Source organism: Trichomycterus rosablanca, chromosome 15 (genome assembly GCF_030014385.1).
Source record: "Trichomycterus rosablanca isolate fTriRos1 chromosome 15, fTriRos1.hap1, whole genome shotgun sequence".
Classification (NCBI taxonomy): Eukaryota; Metazoa; Chordata; class Actinopteri; order Siluriformes; family Trichomycteridae; genus Trichomycterus; species Trichomycterus rosablanca.
Genome location: NC_086002.1, coordinates 3,178,714 through 3,205,885, shown reverse-complemented (window position 1 = coordinate 3,205,885; position 27,172 = coordinate 3,178,714). Strand labels below are relative to the sequence as shown.

At 44.5% G+C, this 27,172-nt stretch overlaps 1 protein-coding gene across 1 annotated transcript in view; it reads left to right on the top strand.

Moving 5' to 3' along the window:
• Positions 1-27,172, top strand: part of grin2ab (glutamate receptor, ionotropic, N-methyl D-aspartate 2A, b) — a 127,558-nt gene that overhangs the window by 78,926 nt on the left and 21,460 nt on the right. The window contains exon 3 of the mRNA XM_063010406.1: positions 20,308-20,903. Coding sequence (XP_062866476.1) covers positions 20,308-20,903 — 596 coding nt within the window. The remainder of the gene's footprint in view (positions 1-20,307; positions 20,904-27,172) is intronic.

The following is a 27,172-nucleotide window of genomic DNA, read 5'->3' as shown; positions in this document are numbered from 1 at the left end:
TGAACTGTTTTATACTGAGAGGAGATTCAGCCTGGAACATCAGAGGTGAACCAAGAACCATCAGAACATCAGTGCAGGTCATGATTCAACAGGTGCTTCAGCACTAGGAGAGTTTGTACACAGTCAAGCGAGCTTTATATCACCACAGACTTGTTGATGGCTACAGCATGGCCAAAAGTATGTGGACACCAGACCGTGAGTTTGGACATCTTACTCCAAAACCATGCACAAGAGAGTATGTTAAGTTTGCAGCTATAACAGACTCCTGTTGTCTGGAAAGCTTTTCAGAATTGTTGTTGAACTGATGTTCAGTGAAGGGTCAGGCAGTGATGCTGGATTCACAGTCGACGTTCCGCTTCAAGCCAAACTTGGTCAGTGGTGTTTAGGGGCTGAACCGTGTCTTTATAGATCTTGCTGTGTACTTACCTACCTACCTGTCTCTCTGTCCGTCCGTCCGTCCGTCCGTCCGTCTATCTATCTATCTATCTATCTATCTATCTATCTATCTATCTATCTATCTATCTATCTATCTATCTATCTATCTATCTGTCTATCTGTCTATCTACTTGTCTGTATGTCTGTCTCTCCATCTTCCTGTCCATTTTCCTGTACATCTGTCTGTCTGTCTGTCTGTCTGTCTCTTCATCTCCCTGTCCGTCTTTCTGTGCATCTGTACATCTGTCTGTCCGTCCATCCATCCATCCATCCATCCATCCATCTATCTATCTACTTGTCTGTCTATCTATAATCTGTCTGTCTATCTGTCTATCTGTCTGTCTGTCTGTCTATCTATCTATCTATCTATCTATCTATCTATCTATCTATCTATCTATCTATCTATCTATCTATCTATCTATCTATCTATCTATCTATCTATCTATCTATCTAACAGATGTCCAAATACTTTTGACTGTATAGTGTAACAATTAAAACAGAACAAAATACAGATAAAAGAACGAGTTTATTTATATATAATTTTATAATTGAATGCTTTACAATTAAAGAGAATAACATGAACAAGCTCATTTAGAGATAGCTTGAGGCTGGAAGGTCCAATAGTGTCAAATAAAGCACTCAAAAATACACTTTATTAAAATCTGCTTTAATAACATGATGAGTGTGGGTGTTGCTCAGCAACAAGGGTCCAGGGAACCCAGATTTGATCCCTGCGTCCAGTTATGTGAGGAGAGAAAAATCCAAATCCTCCCGAATCGGAGAGGACTCTTCTAGAGCCGCTCTAGACCCTCATCAGTATGCGTATGGGCACGATCGCTCTGCCAAGGATACGATCTCCTCTACGCTTCAGCTAACTCTGACACATCGGAGAACAAACGCTCTCGCGTGAGGCTGCTGTTCATCAACTTCAGCTCCGCCGTCCACGCCGTCGTTCCCCTGAAGTTCACCCACAAACGTCTCGCGCTCGCGGTACGACTTTCAGTCAGTGATGGATCCTGGGCAAACAGACAAGAACAACAACGAGACAGCTTGTACTGGAGCGCCGGAACACCTCAGGGCTGTGTACTAAACCCCCTGTTGTTTTTGCTTGTGTCATGAAGCGTCAGAGCAAACGAGTCCTTACATTAAGTTTGTAGACGTAAACAGTCTATGAATTGTTCATGAACAGTCTATAAACAGTCTGTGAATAGTCTTTAAACAATCCCTGAATACTCCATGAACAGTCTGTAGAGTCCATAAACAGTCTGTGAACAGTCTCTAAAGAGTCCATGAACAGTCAGTGAACAATCAGTGAACCATCTGTGAAGTCAGTGAACAGTTTGTGAGATCAGCGAACAGTTTGTAAAGAGTTTATGAACAGTCAGTGAACAGTTCGTAAACAGTCTGTAAACAGTCCATGAACAGTCTGTAAACAGTCAGTGAACAGTCTGTAAAGAGTCCATGAAAAGAGTTTATGAACAGTCAGTGAACAGTTCGTAAACAGTCTGTAAACAGTCCATGAACAGTCTGTGAACAGTCAGTGAACAGTCTGTAAAGAGTCCATGAAAAGAGTTTATGAACAGTCCGTGAACAGTTCGTGAACAGTCCATGAACAGTCTGTAAAGAGTCCAAGAACAGTCTGTGAACAGTCCGTGCCACTGACTTCTGCACCTCGGTCAAACTGATCATTGGTGTCTCAGTTGCCATTCTAATGATCGCCTTTTGTACTGACCAAAAGTATGTAGATACCTGATCATGAACTTGTGAGACAAAACCATAATCAATGATACACACACACACACACACACACACACACACACATTTGCAGCGATAACAGCCTTTATGGGCTTTTCACAGGCGTTTGTGCACATTCAGTCAAACGAGCATTTGTGAGGTCAGGCACTGGCTCACAGTTGTCATTCCTATTCATCCCAAGGTGTTGGTTTTAGGGCAGGACTCTGTCCAGGCTACTAGAGGACACTTGTGGTCAGTGTGTATCCACTTACTATGAAGAATTGTGAATCACTTTGTGTTGATTTGTTTTATGGACAGTTTAAATTTTATTATGGTCTGTTGAATAAATAAAACACGTAGCGCTACACGAGCGTGATCTGAGTTAGATCTTCCTTTTAAAGCCTCGCGTGTCAGTTCTGGTGAGACCGGGCGCTGACGGAGCGTCTCTGTAGCTCTGTTTGTTCTGCGGTGTTTTGTGCTCTGACAGGAGTCGGACCGCTGCTCGACTGCTGCTCGACTGCTGCTGACAGGCTGACGGAACGCCGGCCGTCTATCAGCCCAACAAAAGCGCCCGAGATACGATTGGCGTGTATGAGAAAATGAATGATCGCTGTTGCTGACGTTCTGTACGCGGTACGGCTCTCCGTGTAAAGAAGCGGCTGCCGACTTCACACGTTTAGAGGGCGGGCGCTAGTCTGCAGTCCTTTCTGCCCGGCACGGGGGTGGTGAAATGGCAGAGAGAAAAAATAGCTCCAGAAAATCTTACATGCGCTACATGGCCAAAAGTATGTGGACACTCCGAGTGCACTCTTAATAGCACGAGTACACACTGTGTAGCTACTCTAGAAATTATTATTTTATAGTTTTAGTCCATGTAAGAGTAAAATAAAAACACGAGTGTGCATCTTTAGGTGTGGATCGAAACGGCTGCTTTTTGTCAGCTAGTTCTAGAGATCTTCATTGCTGAATCACTGATTATGATCAATATTTATTGATTAATAAAATACTGTGATATTGACTAAGAGACCATAAGACCATGAGGGAACAATTTTGAATGAACTGTAGGTTAAATCAAGGTCGTAATCACAATATATTGACACGACTCGCCCCCTGTCCCCAATATCCAAATATGCTCCACATGCCCCCCCTCCCCCCCCCCCCACGAATCAATGTAGAAACAATAATAATTAATAATAATAAATAATAGGCCACTCTCTAGGCTTTGTGTAAAGTAAAGATCCGTCAGTGTTCCCATCAGTCGATGGGTAGCACAGTCACCTCACAGCAAGAAGGTCCTGGGTTTGATCCTCAGGCGGAGCGGTCCGGGAACTTTCTGTGTGGAGTTTGCATGTTCTCCTCGTGTCTGTGTGGGTTTCCTCTAACAGTACAAAGACGTGCAAGTGAGGTGAACTGGAGATACAAAATTGTACATGACTGTGTAAACATGATGTTAAAATCCTAATAAATAAATAGAATAAATAAATATATAGCTATAGAGATTAATTAATAAAATTGATGTATATTGTTGCTTGTAATTTTGCAGCGGAGTTAAGAACCGAACACACGTCAAGCGTTTCAATTTATCAGTGCAGTGAACAAAAAAAACATAAATCGTCTCAACTTTCTGCTTTCTGTGGCGCTGTAGATGATTTTTACGATATAGATATAGATATAGATATATAATAAAGAAACACACAATATGGCCAATAGTATCTGGACTATGAGTGAATGATTGATACACAATGATTAGAATAAGTGTCCACATACATTTGGTCATGTAGAGTATATTTTAGTACACATGTGCTGTTTAGTGAAATGTTTGTAGGCAGTGGATGAATACAAGAGAATCAGTTGATGGTCAAGAACCTCGCACAGTAAGAGCAACTCGACAGTGTGAAGCTTAAACCAGTGAGAACTTCCAGTCACCAGTGCAGCTCCCACCACCCTAAATAATCAGTTTTTATTTGACTTTTTTTGAATGTTATCTGGTTTGCTGGTACACTACTGGTCTGAACGATCTGAACACTTTTTGTTCAGGTTGACTGAGAGAGGAAGCGCAGAACAAGCCCCCGATCAATCAGAGAAACGTTCCTTTATTATGTCTGGTGATTCCTCCGCCCCGTCCTTCCTCTGTGTTTTATAGAGACGAGAACGTTTCCACTTTCATTCACCGCAGCCTACAAGGCCGAATCCAATTCTGCTAAACAGCTGTGCATTCGGGGGGTTAAGGGCCTCGTTCAAGTGCCCATCAGGGGCTCCTTGGCAGTCATGGCATTTGGACTCGCTCCCTTCCTGAGCCCTCACTTCCACAGTGGTGATGATGGGCTCGTTATAAATGCTGGTCTTTTACATGTTTGATTTCTGTACGAGATGATTATAGACGTTCAGACGACGTGTTTTGTTGATTTTTATTGTGAAGTGAAACAAACAAAGCGTCCACAACAAACTGTATCAAATCAGTGATGTGCAGTTATTGTGTTTTTAATAAAATTAAAATTAGAATTGTATTTGTAGGGCCATTGCAACTGCTAACAGGTGTTTAATACTAATTATATGCCTCCAACGTTATTCCAACAGTTTGGGGAAGACCCATTTTCTGTTTTACTTTTTACAACACGAGGTCCTTTATGAAACAGCTTTGAGATGAATTGGATAAATTTCCTTTCCTTCTCTCCTTCCTTCCTTTTCCTTCCTTCCTTCCCTTCTTTCCCTTCCTTATTTCTATGCCATTCTGTTTCCTTCCTTCCTTCCTACCTTTCCTTCCTCTACTTCCTTCCTTTCTTTTCTTATTTCCTTTCCTTGCTTCACTTTCTTTCCTTCCTCTACTTCCTTCCTTCCTTTTCTTTCTTTCCTTATTTCCTTTCCTTCCTTACTTCATTTGCTTCCTTCCTTCCTTCCTTCCTTTTCCTTTCTGCCTTCTTTCCCTCTTTCCTTCCTTCTATCTTTCCTTCCTTCTATCTTTCCTTCCTTCCCATCCTTCTTTCCTTTCTCCCTTCTTTTATTTGTTCCCTCTCTCCTTCCTTCCTTCCTTCCTTTCTTTTCTTTCTTCCTTCTGTCTTTTCTTTCCCATTCTTCTTGCCTCCCATCCTTCTTTCCTTTTTTCCTTCTTTTATTTGTTCCTTCCTTCTTTTCCTTCCTTCCGTTCCTTCCTTCTTTCCCTCCTTTCCTATACCTAGCTTCCATCGATCTGTTCAATGTTGCTGGTGTCACTGGCTGCCACACAACCACAGAGCAGAGCCGCTTCTTTCATCTTTGGACCATCGTTCGATTGCATCGTTCAGCTTCTGCCAAACAGACTGAAACCTGACTGAACGGTTTTGTGTGTTTAAGCATTTTTTTATGTGTGTAAGTGAAGGGAATGTAAAAAGACACAGAAACGACTGGCACGGTGCACGGCTTTAAAGGATTTTCATTAACGGGCCACTTGGCAGCTGCTAGACAATCAAACAGGGTTCCAGACCAAGTCCTAAAAAACACCATCAAACAGAGAGGAGGCCTGAAACACAGAGGCGTGGAGGAACTGGGGCTGGAGAGAAAAGCCTGCGGCTGCTCCCAGCTATAAATATCTAACTCTGCTTTCTTTGATTTGAAAATGGAGGGGGAGTCGCTGCACCCCGTTTTCTTCACCCCGTCCCCTCTCTCTCTCTTTCTGACTGAAGCAGTGTCATCTCCGACGTAGGCGAAAGAGTCAAATTATGATTATTCTCTCTCTCTCTCTCTCTCTCTCTCTCTCTCTTTTCTCTCTCTGAGTGTGGTGCTTATTCTGTGAAGTGACTCACAGCAGGACGTCGAACCTGATGAGTTTAGAGAAAAAAAAAAAACACGAGCGAGCGCTTCTTCATGCTAAATGATTCTAACGCGACTGCGACCCTGTGAGTAAATCGAGGTCCGTGAGGACACGGTTCGATGATTTAGGTGTAGAGGTCTGTTTGCAGGTCCAATCCTGTTTTCTGTTTTGAGATGAATTGGTGCAAATTCCCCACAAACTCACGTGGCAGGGGGTTGTTTTTGTTCCTATTGTTTTAGAACGGGATGTTTAACCAGCTCATTGTCACGAATCAAGACTCTTTGTGCTCCTGGAGCCACATGTTAGAGGTGGTTTGTTTAGGTGGTCAAGTCAATGCCCCCTTATTGATTGGTCCACAGCCAATTATCCACTGTGGACTGTGGATCAGTCATCGAAGGCTATTTTGACTTGTCATGATTTTGGTTTGGTTAGTCCATGCTCTTGTTAGTCCATGCTTTGTGTTAGTCCATGCTTAGTGCGTCTTAATAATCTGCCTTATGAGTTTGATGTCTAAAATTATATAGCTGTTAATAATGGGTGTGGCTGAATCACAGAGTCCACACACTTTTGGCCATATAGTGCATTATACTACTGTATACACCAATCAGCCATAACATTAAAACCACCTCCTTGTTTCTTCACTCATTGTCCATTTTATCAGCTCCACTTACCATATAGAAGCACTTTGTAGTTCTACAATTACTGACTGTAGTCCATCTGTTTCTCTACATGCTTTGTTAGCCCCCTTTCACCCTGTTCTTCAATGGTCAGGACCCCCACAGGACCACCACAGAGCAGGTATTATTTGGGTGGTGGATCATTCTTAGCACTGCAGTGACACTGACATGGTGGTGGTGTGTTAGTGTATGTTGTGACAGTGACAGTGAGGTGTTTAAATCCACTCATACCAGCACAACACACACTAACACACCACCACCATGTCAGTGTCACTGCAGTGCTGAGAATCATCCACCACCTAAATAATACCTGCTCTGTGGTGGTCCTGTGGGGGTCCTGACCATTGAAGAACAGCATTAAAGGGGCCTAACAGAGCATGCAGAGAAACAGACGGACTACAGTCAGTAATTGTAGAACTACAAAGTGCTTCTATATGGTAAGTGGAGCTGATAAAATGGACAGTGAGTGTAGAAATCAGGATGTGATTATAATGTTATGGCTGATCGGTGTATAGTTTTATATATATATATATATATATACTGTATATATAGTAGAGTTTGAGCTGTTAATAATCCAGACTCTGGCTGTTTTCCACTCGCTGCTCCTCCTCACCATTGAGCTCCAGCTTGTTAAGAAGCTTCACTTCTGCTGCGTCGGCACCTTCTGTGTTGTTGCTGTTGGAGACGCCACCGGTTTGACAATCGCCGCTCGATAATTTAGAAACGGCGGATCGGCGGCCTCTGGATGGGCGGAGTCGTTACCCGGCGCGCTTCACATCTACTGGAACGAGCCGCTGCTCCTGTCTGTGATAAACCAGGTAGATCCAGAGTGGGTCCACGAGCGAGGAGGACGGTGTCACCTGGTACTGATATAAATAGCTCATTTACTGTTTCGGCTACAGGCGGTGCCACTCCAGTTGTCTTCAGGACCAGACAGGTACTAGAACATTCACTATGTAGCCAAAATTATGTGGACACCTGATCATATTCTAAAACTGTAAGTGTTAATATAATATAAAGGTGTGACTATACCAGCGTCCACTGTTCTGGAAAGTGTTTTCCACAAGATTTCGGAGTGTCTGTAGGAATTTGTGGCCGTTTAGTTAAAGCAGAGCTGGTACCTGGTGGTCTGGCTTGTATTCTGGGATCTGATTAATCCCAAAATTGTTCAGAGTTTAGTGTCGGGGCTTTGTGCAGGTCGCTTTGTGCTGGAACAGATGAAGGTCCTTCCCTAAACTTGCCACAAAGTTCATATAAGTTTATTTCATATAATTGATTTTACTGTCCTGTTAGCTATAGATGACCAATATTCACTAAATAGCCAAAATTATGTGGACACCTGATCATATTCTGACACCATGGGCTTAAATATAATATAAAGGTGTGACTATACCAGCCTCCACTGTTCTGGAAAGGTTTCCTACAAGATTTTGGAGTGTCTGTAGGAATTTGTAATCGTTTAGTTACAGGAGAGCTGGTACCTGGTGGTGTGGCTTGTATTCTGGGTTCCGATTCATCCCACAATTGTTCAAAATTTGGCATCAGGGCTTTGTGCAGGTCGCTTCGTGCTGGAACAGGTGAAGGTCCTTCCCTAAACTTATCAGCCTGTGAGCTATAAGTGACCAACATTCACTAAATAGCCAAAATTATGTGGACACCTGATCATATTCTGAAACTGTGGGTGTTAATATAATATAAATGTGGGAACACTGTTCCAGAAAGATTTCGGAGTGTCTGTAGGAATTTGTGGCCGTTTAGTTACAGGAGAGCTGGTATCTGGTGGTCTGGCTTGTATTCTGGGTTCCGATTCATCCCACAATTTTTCAGAGTCAGCAGTATTGTACTGGAACAGATGAAGGCCCTTCTCTAAACTTATCAGCTTGTTAGCTATAAGTGACCAACATTCACTATGTAGCCAAAATTATGTGGACACTTGATCATATTCTAAAACTGTAAGCGTTAATATAATATAAAGGTGTGACTATACCAGCGTCCACTGTTATGGAAAGGTTTCCTATAAGATTTTGGAGTGTCTGTAGGAATTTGTGGCCATTTAGTTACAGGAGAGCTGGTACCTGGTGGTCTGGCTTGTATTCTGTGTTCCGATTCATCCCGCAATTGTTCAGAGGTCACTGAAGTTCCTGTTTTTTATCAGCAGTGTTTTGAAGGTCCTTCCCTAAACTTACGACAGAGTTCTATTTGATAGAATTGACTTTATCAGCCCGTCAGCTATAACTGACCTCATTTGCGTCTCCTCAAGGTTAAGAATGCCTCCGTTACGGCTCCGTCTCAATACTCCTGGTACAGAAAACCACACACACACACACACACACACACACACACACACACAATGTTATTACCCTGCGCTGTGTTTAGGACACATTTTCGAATATTTCTGCTTTTTTTTTTCCTATTGAAAATCAATTCGGGCTCATTAGCGGTGGAGAGGACAGATCTGCTGGCAGTGGCGCTGTAGAAACTCCTAATACGCATCTATAGGGTGTACGGTGTGTGTGTATGGTGTGTGTGTGCGGTGTGTGTGTGCGGTGTGTGTGTGAGGTGTGTGTGTGCGGTGTGTGTGTTCGGTGTGTATGGTGTGTACGGTGTGTTTTACCTTCTGGCTGAAAAGGGCGCGAGAGGGATTTATAATGAGGATTCAGGATTCAGCTGTAAACATCCCTGTAGCTCAGGGGTTCTCAGATTTGTTTGGTCACTAATAACACTTCAAGGTCTTTTGTGGGCAGGTCCTGGGTTCGAATCCCAGATGGAGTGGCCCGGGTCCTTTCTATGTGGAGTTCTATGTGCAAGTTCTCCATGTGTCTGTGTAGGTTTCCTCCGTGTTCCCAATATTCGCTGTGTTCCAAGTGTTCCCAGTATCCCAAGTGTTCCCAATATTCCCTGTGTTCCAAGTGTTCCCAGTATCCCAAGTGTTCCCAATATTCCCTGTGTTCCAGGTGTTCCCAGTATCCCAAGTTTCCCCAATATTCACTGTGTTCCAAGTGTTCCCAATATTCCCTGTGTTCCCAATATTCTGTGTTCCAGGTGTTCCCAATATTCCGTGTTCCAAGTGTTCCCAATATTCCCTGTGTTCCAGGTGTTCCCAATATTCCCTGTGTTCCAAGTGTTCCCAGTATCCCAAGTGTTCCCAATATTCCCTGTGTTCCAGGTGTTCCCAATATTCCCTGTGTTCCAGGTGTTTCCAGTATCCCAAGTTTTCCCAATATTCACTGTGTTCCAAGTGTTCCCAATATTCCCTGTTATCCAAATGTTCCCAATACTCCCTGTGTTCCCAATATTCTCTGTGTTCCAGGTGTTCCCAATTTTCCCTGTGTTACAAGTGTTCCCAGTATCTTAAGCGTTCCCAATATTCCCAGTGTTCCAAGTGTTCCCAGGGCTAGAAGCAGAAAAGAGCCTCTCAGGCGGTTGGCAAAAAGGTGCAGTGTGTAGCGCTTGGGGTTGGGCTTGGGTTCGATTCCCCGACTGGTCAGCTAGGGTCCTTTCTGTGTGGAGTTTGCATGTTCTCCCCGGGTTTCCACCGGGTGCTCCGGTTTTCAGATGTAGGTTAGTGGTTTAGGTACTGGACTAGTAAGGAGAAGGTTGCTGGGTCAGACCCCACCACTGCCAGGTTGCCACTGTTGGGCCCTCAAATGCTCAGACTGTATACTATGAGTCACTTTGGATAAGAGCGTTTGCTCAATGCCGACTGAAAGTGTGTGTGTGTGTGTGTGTGTGTGTGTTTGCCATATGATGGACTAACGACTTGTCCAGGGTGTTTCCTTCCTTTTGCTCAATGAATCAGGCCCACTGTGACCCTGACCAGGATAAAGCAAGGGTAAAACAGACAATGAATAATGCATGATTTCAAAAACCCTGAATGATTAGCGGTGCGTCCACAAACTTTCGGCTGTATCACGTATATTCACCGTGTGTAATTAAGTCTATAGAAATCTTTATATCTTTAATTATAACCGCGTCGGCTCTGGCGGGAACGCGTACATTAGCGCTATCTCTGACCCGGCGAGCGCTGACCCGCTATCACGTCTGCATAACGTTAAACAAGCGCTAACAAAAACCCGCTGGAACGAATGCGATGTGATCTCAGCGTGTTTTATTAAAGCGCTGCGTGTATTAAAGCTACGTGTTCGCCCCTCCGGCGGCCGCGTTTTTTTTAACCGCTTGAAGAATTAGCGTTAACCGAGTCACCAGGCAAGAACAAACTCGAATAACGAAAGATAATAAGGGGAAACGAAGGACGCAGTCCCAATATTCGCTGTGTTCCAAGTGTTCCCAATATCCCAAGTGTTCCCAATATTCCCTGTGTTCCAAGTGTTCCCAATATCCCGAGTGTTCCCAATATTCCGTGTGTTCCAGTTGTTCCCAATATTCCCTGTGTTCCCAGAATCCCAAGTGTTCCCAAAATTCCCTGTGTTCCAAGTGTTCCCAGTATCTCAAGTGTCCCCATTATTCCCTGTGTTCCAAGTGTTCCCAGTATCTCAAGTGTCCCCATTATTCCCTGTGTTCCAAGTGTTCCCAGTTTCCCAAGTGTCCCCAATATTCCCTGTGTTCCAAGTGTTCCCGGTATCCCAAGTGTCCCCAATATTCCCTGTGTTCCAAGTGTTCCCGGTATCCCAAGTGTCCCCAATAGTCCCTGTGTTCCAAGTGTTCCCGGTATCCCAAGTGTCCCCATTATTCTTTGTGTTCCAAGTGTTCCTAGTATTCCAAGTGTCCCCAATATTCCCTGTGTTCCAAGTGTTCCCAGTTTCTCAAGTGTCCCCATTATTCTTTGTGTTCCAAGTGTTCCTAGTATCCCAAGTGTTCCCAATATTCCCTGTGTTCCAAGTATCCCAAGTGTTCCCAATATTCCCTGTGTTCCAAGTATCCCAAGTGTTTCCAATATTCCCTGTGTTCCAAGTGTTCCCAGTATCCCAAGTGTTCCAAATATTCCCTGTGTTCCAAGTGTTCCCAGTTTCTCAAGTGTCCCCATTATTCCCTGTGTTCCAAGTGTTCCTAGTATCCCAAGTGTTCCCAATATTCCCTGTGTTTCAAGTGTTCTCAGTGCTGGAGGAGAAAAGAGCCTCCCAGGCGGTTGCCACAAAGGTGCAGTGTGTAGAAACAAATTCGAATAACGAAAGATAATAAAGGTGTGTGTGTGTGTGGGGGGGGGGGGGTCTGTGTGTGTGGGGGTGGTGTATATTTTTTAGGGGGGCCGCAGTCGGGTGCTAACTCAGGTTTCGGGGACTCGGCGCTCAGTAGTTTTCCCTCAAGGTGAAGTGAAGCGAAGGACTAATGAATTCTGGGAGTTTGCACTGTTCTAGCCTGAAGGCTGCAGGAATGAGACGTCTTATAGAAACTCATTTTTACAAGCAGTCAAGAAATGAAAATTACACACACGCACTGCGCACACACACACACACTGCACACACACACACAGGTCAGAAATGTTGGACGGATGCTCAGGTGCTCGTCTCTTAACGATGGAACGATCTTGAGGTGGAGACGCCTTATTTTGGGCAGATGCGTTCGTTTGATGTTTAAGACGCGGTTAGGTGGATGATGGAGATGAACGCTCCGTGGTTGATATTTAGATAAGGAGGCGCATCTGAGGAGCCGAACCTTTTAGATCAGCTGTCCTCTATCTTTTATGCACCAAGGACCGGTGGGGGCGGAAGGATTTAAAATAAAATTTTAACGATATAACGGTACTACTCACCAACGATGGAAAATTATGAGAGATGAGACACTCCCACCTAGAGGTGATAGGAGACAATAACACCCGAAGTGTGTTCATTATGTCCAGTCTACTCCGTAATGTTGTTTTGGTTGCTGTCATTGCAGAAAATCACTGACATGGTGGTGGTGTGTTAGTGTGTGTTGTGCTGGTATGAGTGGAGTTTTTAAATACCGTGTCCACTCACTGTCCACTCTATTAGACACTCCTACCTAGTTGGTCCACCTTGTAGATGTAAAATCAGAGACGATCGCTCATCTATTGCTGCTGTTTGAGTCAGTCAACTTCTAGACCTTCATCAGTGGTCACAGGACGCTGCACACAGGGAACTGCTGGCTGGATATATTTTTGGTTGGTGGACGATTCTCAGTCCAGCAGTGACAGTGAGGTGTTTAAAAACTGATCCACTCATACCAGCACAACACACACTAAAACACCACCACCATGTCAGTGTCACTGCAGTGCTGAGAATGATCCACCACCTAAATAATACCTGCTCTGTGGAGAACAGGGTGAAAGCAGGCTAAAAAAGTATGCAGAGAAACAGATGGACTACAGTCAGTAATTGTAGAACTACAAAGTGCTTCTATATGGTAAGTGGAGCTGATAAAATGGACAGTGAGTGTGGAAACAAGGAGGTGGTTTTAATGTTATGGCTGATCGGTGTATTTATATACGTAGAATGTGTCGCAGATCCGTCCAGGTTTGAACTTCGGCAGTGCTATCAGCCGGTCGGGTGTCTACACAGACATGATTGGCTATGTCTTAAGGGGGATTCCATTTTGTGAATGGAATGTAAACCAGCAGCACCGAGCGTCTACAGTTCCAACAAGTTCCAATCCATCATCCTGGATGCCCACAGCACGCGCCCCACCCACCTCCGAAACCCGACTGCCTCTACTGTCTCAGTATTGCGTATCGTACCGAACTGTTGTGCTGTTTTGCATCATCACACTTTATTTTCGGACAGAACTGGAATGTCTTATAGAATGTTGTGTCTTATGTATTTAGAATCACACACACACACACACACACACACACACTCTCACACACACACACACACACTCACACACACACACACACACACATACCCGGTTTATTCATTCCTGTCTGGTCCACGTCCTTCAACTTTTCTATGCAGTTATCAAATCAAATCTATCAGACTGTCATTCTATCATTGTACGGCCAAAAGTATGTGGACACCCGACCGTGAGCTAGCTGGACGTCTCGTTCACAGATCTTAATCCGTGAAGGCTATTTTAGTAAGAAGCACATTTTTGACACCAGATGTTGGACGAGAACTCCTGGCTCACAGTGAGCGTTCCGATTCATCCCAGTGGTGTTTGATAGGGTTGTCAAGTCAAGTCAAATTTATTTATATAAGGCTTTCACAGGACATCAGCGCCCACCTCCCCCACCGTCATCAAACCTGAGTGATCGAACCAGAGAGGCAGAACGACAGCAACCCAACATCCCTGATCACCACAAGTTTTATATGACTGAGAACCCCCAAGCTCTGCGCCTTTGTCTGTATTCGGGGTGGGCAGCTCCGGTCCCAGAGGCCAGAAGCTGGACACAGCCAGAAGCCAACACACCAACACCTCCAGGACCGGAGCCACACACCCCTGTGAGGATGTTCCTCCTGTCAATCAAGCCTCTCTGTGCTCCCGGAGCTCGTGTTTATGTGCCACGCCCCTCTCTCAGGGTATTTAAAGGAGCAGCTGTGGATCATTTATGCTTTTGGATTGCTCTTGCTCATGCTCATGCTTAGAAGTCTTTAGCGTTCAGGGTTTTAGTCTTGTTAGCCTGTGTTAGCTTAGCTTAGGGTATAGTATGGTTTAGTCAGGTTTCCTGTGTGTTTAGATTAGTGTTAGCGGCTAGCTTAGCATTTAGGACAGGTCATGTGTTTGTGTGTTACTTGAATCTCATCTTGTCTGTCGCCCATTCGTCGCACTTTCAAACCTCGTTTGTGTACATGAGCAGTCATGCTGGAACAGGAAAGGTCCTTCCCTAAACTGTCAAAACAAGTATAGCATGTAGTCTAAAATGGTAACCTGGGATGAAGAATTACCTCATGGTCACAACTTTGGCCTGAGCGGTGGAGGAACATTCATGTATACCGTGTTCCTCCGAGCCTGTTACGGTTCTGATCCACTGCTGGCTGGTGAAAATAAGAGCCCGGTGGCAACACGTCAGAAGGTGCATAAGCTAATCCGCTGACCTCCTCAACTAGCATAAATCTCACGGCTGAAGTAGACGTTGGCCATGCAGGGGGGGACGAGGGCTCGGACATGCGGAGTCGGTTATTTTTAGATGCGTGGAGAGAGAGTGGCGCTGCGCCACAGCGGTGCCCGTTAGGACGGAGTTTAAAAGCTGCTTTGATTAAATTCTGGTTGGAGGCTAATTTATAGGGAGAGGAAAGAAATAATGGAGAAACTAATGGAAGGATGTTTAGATATGGTGAAGAAAAAGAGAAAAAAGAGACGACGGTGGTGACAGGAAGTTTTCTGATAAAGCAGCGTGTTCAGCACTGATTAACACACTAAAAGAATGTGGACGCCCGACCACGAGCTAAAACTACAGACTTTTCTGGGAAAACTTGCCTAAAAATTTATCACACATGAAGGATCATGGGATTTTAGGGTTAAGGTTTAGGGGTTAGGGAATGGGGTTAGGGTTTGAGTTTAGGGGTTAGGGTTAGGGGTTAGGGTTTAGATTTAGGGGTTGGGATTAAGGTTTGGGGTTAGGATTTGGGTTTAGGGGTTAGGGTTTGGGTTTAGGGTTAGCATTTAGGGTTATGGTTTAGGCTTAAGGTTTAGGTTTAGAGGTGAGGGTTAGGGTTTAAGTTTTGGGTTAGGGTTTAGGTTTAGAGGTGAGGGTTTAGGGTTAAAATTTAGGGGTGATGTTTAGGTTTTTGGTTACGGTTACGGTTTAGGGTTAGGGGTTAGGGGTTAGGGTTTAGGGTTAGGTTTTTGGTTACGGTTTAGGTTTGGGTTTTGGGTTAGGGTTTAGGTTTAGAGGTGAGGGTTTAGGGTTAAAATTTAGGGGTGATGTTTAGGGTTTAGGTTTTTGGTTACGGTTTAGGGTTAGGGGTTAGGGGTTAGGGTTTAGGTTTTTGGTTATGGTTTAGGTTTGGGTTTTGGGTTAGGGTTAGAGTGCCCAAAAAAAACCTACATTTACATTTGTGGCATTTAGCAGGCACTTGGGTAGCTTGGTGGGTAGCACTGTCGCCTTACAGCAAAAAGGTCCTGGGTTCGATTCCCAGGTGGAGCGGTCCGGGTCCTTTCTGTGTGGAGTTTGCATGTTCTCCCCGTGTCTGTGAAGTGAATTGGAGATACAATTATAGCCTAGTGGTTTAGGTACTGGACTAGTAATCAAAAGGTTATTGGTTCAAGCCCAACCACTGCCAGATTGCTGCTGTTGACCCTCAATTGCTCAGATTTTATACTATCACACTCCAAAAGGTCTTGCTCAGGGGCCCAACAGTGGAATATTTAGGTATGTGGAGGTACCAGGGAAGACAACTTGGCAGTGATGGGGCTTGAACCGGCAACCTTCTAATTACTAGTCCAATACCTTAACCACCACAGTGTTGGAAACCGAGTTCATGGGCACTCGGGTGGCGTGGAGGTCTAACGTAGCTTACCCACCACTTCTGAAATCTTGAGTTCTAGAGTTCTGTGCTGTCAACCCGACCAGGCGTCCACACAGGCAAATTGGCTGTCCTTATAGGAGAAAAAGGACAAAAGGGTTCCTCACTGCCGCTGCGATTGTGCCCTCTATTGGCTTGTCGAGGCGATTGCACCATGGTCGATGGTCGATTCACAGATAGCAGTGCATGTACATGATATCGCTCTCTATGAGCCCCGGTCTCTTGAACGTTAAAGAAATGGTTGGAGACTGCATGCTTGTTGGAGGGGGCACCTGATAGTCTGTGGCTCTCCTCGGCCTGCAGCAGGAGGAGGTTCCGATCAGGTGGTTAGATCTGATCAGACTGGGAGAAAGAGGGAAAATGTTAAAATCAAAATGCTGTGTGAGGTGTGAAACTGGGAAATGACTTTTCCACACCAGCGCATTTACGCTCAAGGTCAATTTACAAATAAATTGAGTTTCTGAATGTCCGACACCACTGACAGTCTCGTACACGTCTGAGGGACTTCGACTCCGACAACCGACAACACACTTTAACATCATGATGCATTCGGATTGATTAGTGTTCTGACGTCTGCTTTAATATTTAATAGCTGAGATTTGTTCTGCTGGTCTTAAGTGAGATTGATGTGAAGGAGAAGAGAGCAGCTGAGGAAACATGATGGTGTGAAGGTACCTGGGAGGGATGCAACAGTTTTTAACCTTGAGGATGAAACTACGGGGTTGTAGAGACCAAATCAACCAAATTGCACAAAAATGCAAATAATAATAAAAACAGAGTTTCTTACATATACTTCGACTTTTATTTGATGTCAGACAGGATGAACCTGAGATATTGTATCTTTTATCTGCTCAGCTTCATTTTGTTTATTAATAAACATCCATTCCTGCATTTCAGGCCTGCAACACATTCCAAACAAAGTTGGGACAGTAAAGCATTTACCACTTTGTAATGCTTTTATTAGTCAGCTTTTATTTTGGTCTCGTTCTTCCTGCAAACACGTGCAACAGTACGGGCTCGTTGTCGCATTTTTTGTTTCAGAATTATCTATTGGGGACAGGTCAGGACTGCAGGCAGGCCAGTCCAGTATGGTCCATCCTAGATGCCTCAGAGCCCAGAGAAATCGACACCGCTTCTGGACATGGTTAACATAAGGCTTCTTTTTTGCACAGTAAAGTTTTAAGTATGATTTGCGCATGTAACTGTGTATTGGGTTTAGGGTTATGGTTTAGGGTTAAAGTTTAGGTTTAGAGGTGAGGTTTTAGGGATCGGGTTTAGGTTTTGGGTTAGGGTAAGCGTTTAGGGTTATGGTTTAGGGTTAAGGTTTAGAGGTGAGGGTTAGGGTGTAGGGTAAGGGTTTAGGTTTAGGGGTGAGGGTTAGGGATAGGGTTTAGGTTTTGGGTTTAGGTATTGGGTTTAGGGTTAGCATTTAGGGTTAGTGTTTAGGGTTATGGTTTAGGGTTAAGGTTTAGGTTTAGAGGTGAGGGTTATGGTTTAGGGTTTAGGTTTAGAGGTGAGGGTTAGGGTTTAGGTTTTGGGTTAGGGTTTAGGTTTTGGGTTAGGGTTAGGGTTAGAGTAAACATTTACACTTGTGGCATTTAGCAGGCACTTGGGTAGCTCGGTGTGTAGCACTGTCACCTCACAGCAAAAAGGTCCTGGGTTCGATTCCCAGATGGGTGGTCTGGCTCCTTTCTGTGTGGAGTTTGCATGTTCTCCCCGTGTCTGTGTGGGTTTCCTCTTTTCCTCTCACAGTCCCACCTGCCAGATTGCTGCTGTTGGGCCCTTGAGCAAGACCCTTAACCCTCAATCGCTCAGACTGTATAATGTCACACGAAATTCTCCAACAGATCTTGCTCAGGGGCCCAACAGTGGAATATTTAGATACTGTAGAGTGAAGGTACCAGGGAAGGCAACTTGGCAGTGGTGGGGTTTAAACCAGCAACCTTCTGATTGAAGTAAATTTGTGCATGTAACTCTGTATTGTAGTGCTTAATAAAGGTTTGATAAACTAATCCCTCACCCATGTGGTTATATCAGCTAGTGTTGAGTGGAGGTTCTTGATGCGGCGCCGTCTGAGGGATGGAAGATCACGGGCGTTCAGATTAAGCTCGAACCCTCAGCCTTTACACACTGAAATTCCTCCTGATTCCTTGAATGGTTTAATGATATTCTGCACTGTAGAGGGAGAACATGCAAATCCCTTCCAATCTTTCTTTGAGGTTCATTGTTTTTAAACATTTCAATCATTTTCTCACACATTTGTGGACAAACTGGATCCTCTGATCATCTTTACTCATCAGAGACTCTTAGCCTTTCCTGGATGCTGCTTTTGTACCAAACCATGATCACAATCACCTGTTTAGAATCACATCATTATTTTGTCTTTTCACCTCATTACGAGCCCTAACTTCCCCTTGTCCCAACTTTTTTTGGAATGTGTTGCAGGCCTGAAATGCAGAAATGGATGATTATTAATAAATGAAATGAGATTAAGCAGATAAAAGATGAAGTATCTCAGGTTCATCCTGTCTGACATCAATTAAAAGTGAAAGTCAATGTAAGGAACACTGTGTTTTTATTTTATTTGCGTTTTCCATACCGTCCCAACTTTTTCTGATTTGGGATTGTAAGTTTCAGGCAGATATAAACTAGCTGGAGTAACATACTGACTATTTAATGAGTTTTTTAAATTAATTTTAAGCGTATCATAAATGTATTGTTTTAACTCCTCTCACACTCATAACAATGTAAGCTGCGTCAAACGTGATGCTTTCTGCTTTAATATTAATAACGTTAAATGAGATCTGTTGAATTGAATGTGCTGGGATACAATATGACATTAATTAATATCTTTTTATGAATGAATTGTAATAAAAAGCCAATTAGACAGACAGGAACACTTGAGTGGAACTGGGTAGCTCTGATTTTAAACCTGCTCTGATTAAAACACCTATGGTTTATTATTTTATTAGTATGTTTGTATTCGTGCTCATTTCAAATGCAGCTTTTTACAACAGGCATTGTCTCTAAGTAACTGCACAGATTCCAGGTCTAAAAATGTCTAATAAGGGAGCCGAGAGCAACGACGGCAAGAAAACACTCCCTAATTATTGTACGGAAGAGACCTTAAGAGGATCCTTCCTGAAATCTGTACAGACTGTGTTTTTATAAAACCACCTCCTTGTTTCTACACTCACTGTCCATGTTATCAGCTCCACTCACCATATAGAAGCACTTTGTAGTTCTACAATTACTGACTGTAGTCCATCTGTTTCTCTGCGTGCTTTGTTAGCCCACTTTCATGCTGTTCTTCAATGGTCAGGACCCCCACAGGACCACCACAGAGCAGATATTATTTAGGCATGGTGGTGGTGTGTTAGTGTGTGTTGTGCTGGTATGGCGTTTTTAAACACCGTGTCCACTCACTGTCCACTCTATTAGACACTCCTACCTAGTTGGTCCATCTTGTAGATGTAAAGTCAGAGACGATCGCTCATCTATTGCTGCTGTTTGAGTCGCTCATCTTCTAGTCCTTCATCAGTGGTCACAGGACGCTGCACACGGTGCGCTGTTGGCTGGATGTTTGTGGTTGGTGGACTATTCTCAGTCCAGCAGTGACAGTGAGGTGTTTAAATCCACTCATACCAGCACAACACACACTAACACACCCCACCATGTCAGTGTCACTGTAATGCTGAGAATCATCCACCACCTAAATAATACCTGCTCTGTAATGAAAGGGGGCTAACAAAGCATGTAGAGAAACAAATGGACTACAAGTGGGTATGTGGAGCTGAAACAAGGAGGTGGTTTTAATGTTATGACTGATCGGTGTATGTTGATACTGGCACGTAGAGCAATACAGTGTATATTAACTTTACTTATTTGTATATAAAATGTACAGTGTGGTTCTTCTAGACTGGTTTTTATTGATATGCAGTACAGTGCGGTGACTGCGGCGTATATTTTCGCCCTATCGATAATTGTTTTTATATCCAGATTCGTCCTGTGTAACTTATTTATGTGGTATTGCGGTGCGCACGAGTTGTTATTTTAGCAGCTCTCCGCATCGATGTCTTTACCAGGGCATCATGGTGTATGTGCGCACCTATTAATAATCTGCGAAATTGTATTTTTTGAGAATATGTGCATGTGTAACTACATTATAAACTATCACGCTGTCACCTTCCGCAGACACGATCATTATTCTAAGGTAACTCGGTTGGCGAGTGCGGTACGGCTGGAGTTTTGATTCCTCCTCTTTATAATTCCATTTCTTATTCTCCCTTCCCAGGACGCCAGCTCCTCCTTCTTCCAGTTCAGCGCCTCCCTCCAGCAGGAGGCGCTGCTCATGCTGGCCGTCATGGAGGAGTACGACTGGCACGTCTTCTCGGTTGTGACCACCAGGTTCCCCGGCCACCAGGAGTTCGTCTCGACCATCCGCGCCACCGTGGAGCACAGCTTCGTGCGCTGGGACCTGCAGAGCGTGGTGACGCTGGACGGCGTGGGCGAGCCCGAGGACCGAGCCCACGTGCAGCTCAAGCGCATCCAGTCGCCCGTCATCCTGCTCTACTGCTCCAAGGACGAGGCCGAGCTGGTGATGGTCGAGGCCCGTTCGCTCGGGCTGGTGGGCGCCGGCTTCGTGTGGATCGTCCCCAGTCTGACGTCGGGGAACCCGGAGCGGACGCCCGAGGCTTTTCCGCCGGGCATGATCTCCATAGCGTACGACGAGTGGGACTATCCTCTGGAGACCCGGGTCAGGGACGCGGTGGGAATATTCAGTTATGCAGCGGCTGCCATGTTTCAGGAGCAGGGACGCATACCGGACGGGACGGTGAGCTGTTCGGGGCAGCCGGAGAAGTCGGACGTGCCACCCAGTGCTCTGCGCAGGTACGTCTGGTGTTTTCAGATCTTCTAATTAATTCTGACGCTGTTTCAACCGTGTCCTTATAGACACCAGTCTAAGTTGGCGCACCAGTATGGAACCCCCTGTTGGGGCGAGGTCCAATAGCAAAATCTGGGACAGAGCTTGAGTGGTGGAATAAGTTAAATGCTGGTCAAGTCAAGTCCATTTACTGAGATAAAGTCATGAATAGGTCAGGATTAGGGACAGTAGGTGTACCTGGTGTAAGCTGAGTGGATAAGGTACTAGACTAATAATCAGAAGGTGTACAGTTCAAGCCCCACCACTGTCAAGTTGCCACTTTTGGACCCCTAAGCAAGGGTCTTAACCCTCAAAAAATGAGGGTTTTCAGTTACAAGGGTTCTTCAAAACGTTTCCTGTGAAAGCACAAAACGAGTCCGCCACTGACTGGCGAAAAGAAGAGCCAGTGGGGTTGATGTAGGAGACTGCCACTGACTGGTGAAAAGAAGTGCCACATCAGTCCTAATGGCTCTTCTTTTCACCAGTCAGTGACGGACTCCTACATCAGTCCTAATGGCACTTCTTTTCAATTAGAAGGTGTGTCCCAATACTTTTGTCCACATGCTTCCCTCCAACACAGTGAGGGACGATGTCCTTCAAGTACCTGAGTATCACTGAGCACCACCGGAACTTCAGCTGAAACTGTGCTGCAACCGACTGACGCCAGACTTGGTGAAAAAAAGTGGCGCTGCATTAACGGGAAAGCACTTAACACCCGCTGTGTTGGGTCATTAAGACTTCAGGCTGTTTTGCAGCTCGTGGTCCAGGGGCTCTATAAAGACTAATGGCGTCATGAATTCGACTAACGACCGGCGTCATGAATTCCGCCTAAAACCAGGAGTCCTCACCCAGAGGGGAACACTTAAAGACCCAAAAACAACAGATTAAAGGATAAAGGGGCATCGGTCTCTGGGTTAGAACCTTCAGACTTCAAGACAAGTTTTTGGACTGTGGGAGGAAATCCACACAGACACTGAGAAAACATGCAAACTACACACAGAAAGGACCCGCCTGGGGATCGAACCCAGGACCTTCTTGCTGTGAGGCGACAGTGCTACCCACCGTGCCGCCCGAGGTCGTTGTTTTAGTACAATAAGTCACGTTAAGTTTTGTTCTTGTTTTCGAGTCGCTTTTACCGTGTTATATCAAACAGTTCGTCTCATTGAAGGCGCTTTAAAAAGGTTTTACAAAGTTTAATCAGGTGAACAAAAATCGTGAGTACAATACCACTATAGTGCAGCACCGCCACACACAGGAAATAACGGCACAACTGCTTCTCATGTGAATGCGCCCTGATGGTCGGTGTCCACATACTTTTGGCTCTACGGTTTATATTAAGAGAACCTGCATGTGTGTTTACTCTGCCTTTAATTTCTCGAAGCTATTTTCAGCAGTTCAAAACATTTGACTCATGCATATTAAACGCTCCTGGCTGGCAGGTGTTGCGCGTAACTCAGAGCACATGCCTCTCCTTCCACCGCCGCTAATCACGCTCGGCTAATCGCTCCTGACGCTGAGCAAGCTGTGCTTGTTTTGGTAACATGCGGCCCAGGCGTTCTCCTCGTGCCGTGTTATGACAGGTGATGGTGAGAATAAAGGCGCCACAGCTGGAGAAGCCGGGCGAGAACTCTCACAACAAATACGTGAGGACAGGTTTTACTAACGGAGGTGAAAGAAATCACACGGTGGTGACCGGATCACAGGTACAATCACAGGTACCATCACAAGTACCATCACAGGTACAATCACAGGTACCATCACAGGTACAATCACAGGTACAATCACAGGTACCCTCACAGGTACGGGTATGATCAGAAGTACCATTAAAAGTACGATTACAGGTACGATCAGAGGAATGATCACAGGTACAATCACAGGTACAATCACAGGTACAATCACAGGTACAATCACAGGTACAATCACTGGTACAATCACAGGTACGATCACAGGTACAATCACAGGTACAATCACTGGTACAATCACAGGTACGATCACAGGTACAATCACAGGCACGATCACACAGGTACAATCACACAGGTCCGATCAAAGGTACAATCACAGGTACGATCACAAGTACGATCACAAGTACGATCATAGGTACAATCACAGGTACAATCACAAGTATGATCACAGGTATGATCACAAGTATGATCACAGGTACGATCACAAGTACGATCACAAGTACGATCACAGGTATGATCACAGGTACGATCACAAGTATGATCACAGGTACGATCACAAGTATGATCACAGGTATAATCACAAGTACGATCACAAGTATGATCACAGGTACGATCACAAGTACGATCACAAGTACGATCACAGGTATGATCACAGGTATGATCACAAGTATGATCACAGGTACGATCACAGGCACAAGGATGATCACAAGTACGATCACAGGCACGATCACATTTACGTCAGCCCTACTGGCACTTCTTTTCACCAGTCAGTGGCTTCTCTGTGCCCATATAAGTAATATATTAAACATCAGGCCTTTAAGGATGTGGAACTGTAGTATCTATTCTATAACTGCTTTTATTCACAGCTCAATAAGCTAGATAATTAGGAGGGGCGTCCACATACTTTTTGCCATGTCGTTTATGTATTTGAAGCGAACGTCAAGGTCACACCGCAGTGACCACCGCTTTAAAGACGTCAGAATCCCTGACGGAGCTGCTTATCACCGCCGTGCCTGGTCCTGACAGGAAGCGCAGTTATCAGGAGCCGCCTCGGGTTCCTATCAGTCACTGTTTTACTCCGCTAAGCTTCTGCTCTGAGTAGGTGTTTCTCCTTTCATCATCATCACCCCCATCCCCCCCCGGGTGCTGAGGGGGTTTGTATCTGGGACACTGCAGACTTTAGGATGAGGGAGCGTTTTTACATCCACGGCGCACAGAATGACTCGAGAAAAGCGTCCGCGTGAAGATCCGTACAGCTCAGCGTGGACAGGGACCACGGGAAAAAAATAACAATTAAAAATAATAATAATAAGGGGAAAAAAATTATCGTCTCCTCACGCTTGCTTCTGTTGTCGCATTTTTGCTACTCGCACAGCCTATTTAGTACAAACCCGAATTCAAAAAAGTTGGGACAGTAGGTACCACACGAAGGGTCTGTCTGAAAACCTAGTGAGCTGCCGTGCTGCCTCACAAATTCCCACAGACACACTACAAAAATGTGGAAAATGAATCCCAGAAGAGTGGAGGCTGGTAGAGCTATGTTTTTGGTATAGGAGGGACTCAGAGGCTCATGGTTCGGTTTTTACACATTACAGGAGAAGACTCAGTGCAGAATGAAGTCGCTAGAAGCACCGAATGAATTTTTAAGTCGACGTGGAACTAATTAATCACCGAGACGTCGTTTTTTTCTTCTGCTTTTTTCACTCATTCATAACCGAAGCTGCCAGTCGTACCCGGAGCCGCCTGTAGACGAACGCCTGGGTATTCACGGCACTCCAGGGCAGAAAGCCGCGCAGTTCACCGGCTCCTATCTGCCTCAGCCAGACGGGCGCTATCTGCACTCGCACATGCCAAAATCGAGACGCCGTTCCAGAGGAGCAAAGCAAAGCAAAGCAGAGTAGTGTGTGTGTGTGTGTGTGTGTGTGTGTGTGTGTGGGTGATGTTCTTAAAAGTCTGTTCAAATGTGTTTTCAGTCACGTTTAAAATCACCAAAAAGGTTCAGAGAACAGATGTTATTTATTTATTTATTTTATCACAGTTTCACATGTTCACCTCCACACAGGTGCTTACTGGATTGGTAGGCACAAATCCCCACAGACACACTTCCAAATCTTTTGTAAAGCCTTTTTAGAAGAATGGAAGAGGAGAAGGTCAGCATCATATTAATGACCATGATTTTGAAAGAGGACGTCCATCAAACCTCAAAACCTACTACACAGCTCTGAGATGATCTATAGCAGGGGTGCACAACATACGGCCCGCGGGCCAGATCCGGCCCGGCAAAACTCTCGATCCGGCCCGCCAAATGAAGTGCTGATGCATTTTTAAGTAAATGATGCTGTCACTTTCAATTCACCGGGTAATTCCATGAAATTGCGACTGAAAAGTGAATTATGTAAATACAAGTTACTTCAGCTATACCATGTGTTTGTCCAAACCAAGTACGAGTAAAAAAAGAAAAGTGGATCTCGAGTATATGAAATTTAACCCTGAATGGACATACAAGTATTTTCTCATGTCTGCTGTGCTTGCGACCACATTGATCAGTTGGTGTCAGAAAGACGCTGCAGTATCTCCCACTGACCAACACATTTCTTGTAAGTACCTGATGTTATGTAACTGTATTTAGGGCTGGGCGATTTTCACGATTAATTCTGTTAATTAGAATGAACGTTTTCACATGATGTTAGAAATGTGACAATCGCAATTGTTTACATACTTTATATTTTAATTAAAATACCAACATGTCATGAGGCAGAAACTGACCAGACACTCACGGAATATAAATCAGGGAAAATTTTATATTAAAAGGGCAAAAACAGTGTACAAAACCCTGCAGAGTCCAAAACCAGAGGATAAACAGACAGGCAGGAAACGGAAGACAACAAGGATCATACACGGTAATGGTTAGATTCTGAAATAAGGACACAAACACGATCAGCAAAACTTCACAACGAGACTAAAACAGAAGAGTTTAAATAAGATTCATGGAACCGAACACAGCTGAACTGAATCAAAACTCCGGAGACGGTGAGCGCGATCAGGATTGGCTGACCGGAGACATGTGATATTCACGTGACAGTCCGGGGGAGCATGGGAATTGTAGTCCATATGGTTAGACGTGCAATGTGCCCCCTCCATCCACCCCCCAATCACAAGAGGACAAAATCAAAGCTGAGCTGAGTGCTTATTCGATGTCCCCCCAGTGTGGATACTGATACAGACTCACTTATATGGTGGAAACAGTAAACAGGCTCGTGTTCCTTTTAAAAAACATGTAAAGAACTATTTGTGGTTTTGCACTTTTCTTATGCTGCACATTATTTAAAGTGAGTTGTTTGTGAGTTTTTTATATAAAGGATATAGCTAATTAAGATTTCTATTTTGTTCAAATTATTGTTAATTATTGTTAATTATTGTTAATGTTATAAAGTTATAAAGAGTTCCTTGAAAGGATAATTAGGTGGTGCTGTTACTATTTTTGCATTTCTGTAGTCTTTTAAATAAAACAATTTCAATTGCATTATACAAAAAAAAAAAAAAAAATTGCAATCGCAATCGAGAATCAATAATACATTTGAAAATAATCGAATTTTTTTTTTCAATATCACCCAGCCCTAACTGTATTACACATTCATGTGGACAGGTCTGTAAAAATGAAATGTGTGGTGTTTATGTGAAATCGGCCCTTGGTAAAAAGAAGTTGTGCACCCCTGATCTATAGTATCAACAGAGTAGGCACAAATCCCCACAGACACACATCCAAATTTTTTGTAAAGCCTTTTTAGAACAATGGAAGAGGAGAAGGACCCTCCACGAGGCGTTTATAAAACGTTCCTTTCTGATTTTGATCCGTCACAGAATGACTGCAGATGTTTTTAGCTAGACGGTCATCCTAAAGATGCTCTGTGACGTTATTAGATCCAGATCTGGTGACTGGAGAGGCGATTGAAGTTCATTCATTCATTCATTCATTGTCTGTTTTACCACCACTTTATCCTGGTCAGGGTCACAGGGTTCTAAATCACTGGGCGAAAGGCAGGATACACCCCAGACAGGTTGCTAGTTCATCACAGGGCAAACACACACACACACACACACTTAGGGCAATCAGAGCACTCAGAAGAAAAAGGGATGTATGGTGTCAGCAATGTTTCATCTGAACTTGGTACAGTGAGAGCCTAGCAGGTAAAGCTTCGGGTTATCAATCAAAAGGTTGTGGTATTGAATCCCAGCTCTGCCATGGAGCCACTGTTGGACCCGTCAGTTCGTCTTCCGCTGCTGGAGACTCCAGCTGTGTCTGAGGAAGGTATATTTCCTCCGACCCGTGCACAGTCCCTCGACCCCTTCTGATAGCCATACCCTGATCTCTGGGCTTCTCCACTTCCTGTACAGACACCTCGGACTACTTACCAGGGTTAAAGACCCCGCCCCCACCCCGTGTCTGTGGGAATTTGTGCCCATTTAGTCATGTAGGGTGAGAAAGTCTGACTCTGTACGGCTGAAAAAAAACACACACATGCATGCCCAAGTGCACAATCATGCTAAAACAG